This window comes from Cyprinodon variegatus, unplaced genomic scaffold (genome assembly GCF_000732505.1).
Source record: "Cyprinodon variegatus isolate N-32 unplaced genomic scaffold, C_variegatus-1.0 Scaffold173, whole genome shotgun sequence".
NCBI lineage: Eukaryota > Metazoa > Chordata > Actinopteri > Cyprinodontiformes > Cyprinodontidae > Cyprinodon > Cyprinodon variegatus.
Window position 1 is genome coordinate 1 of NW_015150626.1, and position 7,373 is coordinate 7,373.

The window sequence follows — 7,373 nt, forward strand, 5'->3', positions numbered from 1 at the left end:
CAGTTCTCACTACTTTGTATGAGAGCTTTGTATATGCAAGTTAATTCTGATTTATGTCCCTGGGGGCACCTCATACAGCACTGTGGTTAGACTATAAAGTAAAACAGCATCTGTAAGGAACAATATCCAAAAATGTTTGTCTGTTTAAGCTAAAGGTTCAATTAGGCTGAAGGTCCTCTCCAGTTCATTACTAGCTTCATGCGTGGAGTGGGAAATATTGTCCAACAATTAATATATTGGCTTAATTAAAGAATTAGAAATTACTAACAATGTAGAGCAATTTGTTTTTTTTTATGAGCTCAGCATAAACTATATATCAAAAACGTAGCAGTCTGCACATACAGTATTACTGGGCTGCGAATCTTAATAAAACGTTTCATTCCAAGGTTATTGTTGATAAATGAAAAAGAGCCACTAAAAAAATGAGAAGCACTAAAAAATGAGACCACTTTGGATCAAATCGGAGCTTGATGGGGGGATGGTGATGTCATCAGCCAAAAATTAAAATGATTATATCTTAAAAACTAAAATAGCACAAATGACCGTTTTAACTGCACAAATCAGAACAAACGAAACACTAAAAAAGGAGACCACTTTGGTTCAAATTGGAGTTTAATGGGGGGATGGTGACCTCTGGATGACCTAAAAAAATGATCTTTAATATCTCTTAAACAAAAGTAGCACAAACGATATTTTTTTCTGCACAATTCTGCACTAATGTGGCACTAACCATTCAGTCTATTTGCAGAGTTTTTTTTGACGTGGGTGGGGTGTCAGCTTCACGCAGCTATTACTACATGCTTCCACATGTGTGCTGAGGTACCAGTGTGAATTTCATGTGTGTGGGACAATTCTTAGGTTAAAAACAAGGAGGATGCATTTTGTGACAGGTCCTTGCCAAAGTACAAGGATCAGCAAATGCAAATTCTACCCTGTAAAACAATGACAGTGCAATTGTCGCTTCATATGATCTGAAGCCCCATTTGGAGCTTTTAAACAGGATTTTGAAAATCTTTGATAAATTGCTGCTGTAATATTATAGATTTTTTAGAATAAAAAGCTAGCAATGTGCATAAACAAACAAACAAAAAAATACAATACAGTTCAGTAAAATACAGTTCTGTTTTATGCCTCATTCTTGTAAGTTTAAAATGTTCCAATGCTCCTGAATGCATCATAGCTTTCTGACGCGCAGCGAACGCATCTTGGTGTAGATGCGCGTTTGATTTTCCACTTAAGAGAAAGCTTTGCAAACTCAAAACTCACGTCGGCTATCACGGTTTAGTGTTGTGTGTAAATAACAAGAGACCACAACAAATAAATCAGCCGTACCATGGTCAAAATCTTTGGATTTAATGTTGTTCAAAAAATCCGTACTTTTGTAAATCAATCTGCCAAATAACCACAATGCACTTTTGGACATAACACCGGTGTCCTGCCGCGCTCAGGTCGCTGCTCATTAGCGCCCCCTGTCTGCGGGATGACCGATCAATTATCCGGCTTTACATCATTACCAACTGGAGCTCCACTCCTAAACTACAGTGTACTCGTCAAAAAAGGTAAATAAATGAATAATTAATAATAAAATGGGAAATTAAATAATAATAAAAAAAAAAAACCCACCAACAGACTTGACATTATGTTTTTTAATGGTCAAGGCTTGTAATGTGATTAACACACATAAATAAATAAATAAATAAATAAATAAATAAATAAATAAATAAATAAATAATAAAATAAAATCAAATAAAATCAAATAAAATAAAATGAAATGAAATGAAATGAAATGAAATGAAATAAATAAATAAATAAATGAATAGATAAAAGCAGTAGAATTTAAATAAAAAAATAGCGGCATTGTTTTGCTTCAGGAATCAAACTGATAGAAAACCTATGCTCCAAGAAGTAAGAAATTGAGAAGTGGGCTTAGGTTCCTTGCATAGGAATAGTGTCATCATGAAGCCAGAATTGAGAGCCGAACAAAAAAAAAACATGCTTACTTTTTCACCTCTAATGGGGGGTTATTCATTGGCAGACAAACACAATGAATAGGACAGAAAAAAAGGTGAAATCAGGAAGCTTGCATTTAAACTGGCTCATTTCTAACTAGGGATATTTTTTACAGCTATCATAATTCTGAACATTTTTGCAGTCATCTCTCGGTGATCTGCCAACTCTTTGTATTTGGACCTTGGGCAAAATGCAGATAAATTAATTCAACAGATGACAGTGGCAGCCTAGTGGTTAGGGCATAGAGCTTGGATCCTGAGGTTCTGGGTTCGAGCTCCACTCCCACAGACTGCCACTCTGGCTCCCTAAGCAAGACCCTCAACCCCACATTGCTCCCTGGGCGCCCCACTATGGCAGCCCACTGCTCCCTAAGGGGATGGGTTAAATGCAAAGAGTGAATTTCGTTGATCTGTACTTGTGACAGTGTAATGACAATAAATGCTTACTGCATCATCATTAGATGCAAAAAAGTAATGAAAAGATGCCATGCATGTTTAATCAGGGACTTTTCTCATTGATAACATAAAGTGGAATGACCATCACACTTATTATTAAATACAGTGTGCAACAATAACCTTAAGCCTTGAAAAAGAAAACACCACCCACAGGATTGAAAGTTCAAATCTTAATTTATTAAAGTCAAATTATTTGTGTCTGTGTAGAACAAGGAAGCAAACCGGAATCCTCGCTGGGATACATTGTTAGAAGAAGCAGCTTTAATCCTACAGCATATACCTGCAAACTGGCCTTTTGGAATATGAAGCACACATTTCCAAAAGTAAAGAGCTGAAGAATATGATTCATTGAGAACATCAAACTGTTTAAATAAAGTGCAGTACTGGCATCTAGTGGACAGATTGCAGAATTGCAGAGATGACTCTTCTAAAAGAGAAGTTGAGATCCTGGTGAAAAGTCCAGAACATTTACAAAAAAAATATTTTTAATCAGAAAGAAAAAAAACAAAACGTTACTGATTATGGAAAATGCAATCTAAGATAAACTCTCCAACCTTCAGCCTTTTGTAAAATCACAAAGGAATTTAATAAGACACCTGCTGATGTTTATCTATTTATAGAAATAAACAAAAAACACAGTCACATGGTGTTTGATCCACATGCCTTTCAAATGGGGCTTTAACATTTCTAAAACATGTTTCAAAAATAATTTTTTTCACAAGTACTTTTTGTTTTATAGCTCTGTAAACAAATAAAATTAGATTTTGAATTCCACCTGACATGTGTGACTGTGGGAGTAATGCAACAGCAGGTATTACTTTTCAGCCACACCTAATAATGACAGGCATCATTGGAAACTAGAGGCTCAGACCTTTCCAAGGAGGGGTCAGAGGTAATATTGCGACCATTTCAGGTGATGTAACCGGTGTGCGTTACATAAGCTTGCTCTGTTATTCTTATTTTCTATTCAGTTTGATGATATTAATGGTAAATTTCAATGAAACAACAGCTAAATCTTAGGTGCAAAGGCTTTGTATTATGCAGAAGGTCTCCAATTATGTAAATCAGCATATTTGTCTTAACAGATTCCCCTTATACTGCCCACTGAAACCTCTGTTATTTAGTCCAAATTTGCTTGAGTTATAGTCAAGATGTGGATCTATAAAGTCTGAGGGTTCATCCAGAGTTTCAAATGGTTTCATGGTGTTTTGCTGTGTTTATTTTGAAAAAAAAAAAAAAATAAAATAAAATTAGCAAGGCTAAATACTTTTTGTTTAATCACCTATAAATCAGACATGGTGACATTTAAAATAGTGTTTCAATTTGAGAAATATTCCTTAATGCCTTTCTGTCATACAACCACAATCAATTTGATTTCCAATTTGTCCATAATGTCCAGCAGTTTGTTAAGTGTCATTGTCTCTACCACCGTCCCCAGAGGGTCCAGCCTCTTGCCAAGCACAAAAGCTGGCTCGCCTCACCGGTCTGGAGGTGTCCTTCTTGGATGTGCTGCTGCCCCACCTCATCATGGTGTAGAAGAAGACACTGGCAACCACAGACTGGTAGAACATCTCCAACAGCTTATTGCAGATGTTGAACCACCTCAGTCTCCTCAGGAAGTACATCCTGCTCTGCACTGCAGAAACGATCTAGAAATAAGTGAAAATGTCTTAAATTAAGTGAATTTACTCTTAATTTGGGAAGATCGTTTGCCAATGGAATGAGTATTTTTACTCTTAGAATAAGATAATTAGATAATATGCACTTGTAATAAGACAATTGATTTTCCTTATTTTAAATGTAAATCATCACGTTTCATTGGCAAAGTGCAACTTACCTCATTTCAAGAAAAAATGCACTAATTTTCAGAAAAAAATTACTTATTTTGATTTATGTTTTTTGCAGTGTGTCTTCCTGTGCAGGTGGCTGCTGTGTGTGTTGACCAGTCCAGTTTATGAGAGAAGATGAAGAATTGTAAATAGCAATGAGGACATCCAAAAATCTTTCAGCAATGATCAGTTAAAAGAAAAGTTTGACTCCTGCAAGGCCAATAAAGGCTTCTAATTGGTTAAATGAGAAAAGTATAAATCAACTTCAACATGATTTCAAAATAAAAGTCAATTTTTGTTGATAATTTTTCAACCTTTTTTCTTTTGGGAGAGGCCCCTCTTTTCCACTTATTAAAACTTCTTAGTTGAATTAAACCAATTCTGACAAGAGTTGTCATTTTTATTTAACAGCAGATTCATTTTATCAACTGATTAATATATTAATTGCAGATTTAATTTCCCTTTGTGATAAACAATAAAGTGTTTTTGAATGGGTCTTATCTTATAAAATGACGTGATTAACAAAGACTACATGTTTCTTTAAAACAGGTTTATTCTGACTTGTCCGTATTTATAGCAATAATGAAACAAATCAAGAGCAACATAAGATTAGCCCCTCCCCCCCGGAGGTAAATTTCAACAGTTCCAGCCGTTAATTAAAACTGAATGGTGCAGCAGCAGCAACAACAACCAGACAGTGTAGGTCATAAATGTCCTCATCATTTGTTGGCAGTCAGGTGAGCCAGATGTTTTCCCGCTCTCTCCTCCACCGAGGGGGGTTTGTCCATGGGAGAGCAGGCTTAGAGTCCAGGGCCTCCAGCAAATATGAGCTCCAGGGCAGCCTGGATGTCCCCATCTGTGGCCTGCAGCGCCCTCAGCATCAACTCCTCATCCTGGATCCCCATGTCCCTGAGCTGCTGCAGCTGGGACTGCCAACGCCCCTAGCAACACAAAAAAACGTGTTCAGAAAGAATAACCTTTTATTCAAACACCACCTGGTTTACATTTTGTATCTCATTATCCCCTCAGATGAAATGAGCCCACTGTTGAGGCTTTAGTCGGTTAGTTCACCTGCAGAGAGGACATATTGGTGGCTTGCAGGGCTTGTTGTAGAGCCTGGCTGAAGAGATCATTACTGACTGGTGTGCCAGCTGGCATTGGGGCTCCGCCACTGGAGGGGTCCATCTTAATCAAAGAAAAAAATAAAAGAGAACCGTTATGTTTCCAGGTTCTGCAGCCAGGGGCCCTGAGCAGCATTGTTCTCTTGATAAATAGGTTATAAGAAAATCAGCTGCGTTTTTGCTGCCTTACCTGACTTGCAGTTGTTGGAGTAACAGCGCTACTGTCTGGTGTGCTGGCCAAGGCCAGAGCAGTTGCCAGCTCGCTTTGCGTTATAGGCCGAGGTCCCGTCGCTCCGCTGTGGCCCAGAGAGACGGGTCGCATTCCTGCCGGGAGCCCTCCTCGACTGGAGGGACCAGCTGGACTCCCCTGTTCACAAATATTCAGATAATTACAATCCTTTACAGATGATCTGCTTTTCTCTGATGTCTGCGGGTGAGGAAAGACTTACAGACTGGAAATCATCCTCATCATCAGACATGCCTTCAAACATGAAGCCTCCTGACACGAAACAGGATAAGACTAATCTTAGAATACTTCAAACAGATGAAAAATGTTTACTCCACACTGCTTACCTGGCATATCACTGTAAGAACTGGCGGAAACGTTACGGGAGGAGCTGGCGCTGGACTGGGCGGGCATGCTGCCTGCCACTGAGTGCAGGACTAGGATGATGGCGTTGACAAGAGCCGGATGTGAACTGATTAATCTGTTGCAAAACAAAACAACAAAACACAACAGTGAAAGTGTCACATTATTTGTCACATTGCACCTAGAAAAAAGCTAAGAGCCGTACTCACACATCCAGCATGTTGGGGTCTGTGAACTGCACAAAGAGATCTTTATCTTGAAGCACTCCTGAAGGTTTAAAAGGAGAAATGTTACAACTCAAGATAAGATGGTGTTGCTGAGGTGTTAGTAGAGTTCTGCAGGATTTTACCAAGAGCCACCGGATCCGATTTGAGCCCAGGAGTCGCTACAATAATCTGATCCAGGGATTCTTTGTTTGTCAGCATTTTATAAACCTGAAAACAGAAGGAAAGAACAGACTTTAGTTATCAGTGATGGGTTCCTTCATTATCACAAAGATGAATCTGGTAGCTTTGCAAAGAATCCAATCGCTTTGTTTGCAAGTGGTGTCAAATTATGGCTGAGCTTTGCTTTAGGAATTGTACAAGTCTAGGATCAGGAAAAGGAAAGCTAACATCTGTGCAGATATAAAGTATCCTGGAAAACATGGGCGAACGACATGCTGACGGAGCTACAAAGCTCTGCCACAACACGATGATTGTAAAAACCCTTCCCAGCAGTAGCCGGCATACAGTTATTATTTCAACCACATATCACCTATAGCACGGGAGGCCTCAACATGTCAGTCATCACGGGTGAACGATAAGAAAGAGGCAAAGCAAAAGTGGCATCAAATAAATTTCTAAGCGAGAGCGATTTGCGAGAGCAAATATTTGACTTGCATTTCCACACAAAAACATTTCCCCACTTTCCTTAATGGGCCCTTAGCTGGTCCCCTACAACTAGAGGTGGACCTGCTGGTCTGCTTTGAACCAGTAACTGTGCTGGCTTGAAAATGTTGCGGTAGAAGGCCTAGTTTAAGGTTTCATCCACTATAGAAAGTTTTCCAGGTCCTGAATCACATAGTTTGTGAACATTAGATCTAAAGAGAAGGGCAATTTTGAATGGCTGCTACTGTCTACAACATTATGTGTACTGATGAGACAACAGTTTGCTCTGTGGAAGTCATTTTAAAGCCAGCACAGCATCTCAGATAACCAACATGCCCACAGACAGGCATGTTGGTAGTTTATTGGTTGATTCAGGACCTGGACAATCTGTGCGCATTCTATATTTTTGCACAGATATCAGATATGAAAATACCGTATTTTCACGACCATAAGGCGCACCGGACTAAAAGGCGCACTCTCAGTTATGTGTCCCATTTCTG

The 7,373-nt window shown here is 38.8% G+C and overlaps 1 protein-coding gene across 1 annotated transcript in view; it reads right to left on the minus strand.

The window, feature by feature from the left end:
- Positions 1-4,829: 4,829 nt before the first annotated feature.
- ubl7 (ubiquitin like 7) overlaps positions 4,830-7,373 on the minus strand; it is an 11,687-nt gene continuing 9,143 nt past the window's right edge. The window contains exons 5-11 of the mRNA XM_015378465.1: positions 6,354-6,438; positions 6,214-6,271; positions 5,989-6,122; positions 5,865-5,914; positions 5,606-5,782; positions 5,366-5,479; positions 4,830-5,235 (exon numbers count right to left, since the gene is read on the minus strand). Of these exons, the coding sequence (XP_015233951.1) occupies positions 5,095-5,235; positions 5,366-5,479; positions 5,606-5,782; positions 5,865-5,914; positions 5,989-6,122; positions 6,214-6,271; positions 6,354-6,438 (759 nt within the window). The 3' untranslated portion in view covers positions 4,830-5,094. The remainder of the gene's footprint in view (positions 5,236-5,365; positions 5,480-5,605; positions 5,783-5,864; positions 5,915-5,988; positions 6,123-6,213; positions 6,272-6,353; positions 6,439-7,373) is intronic.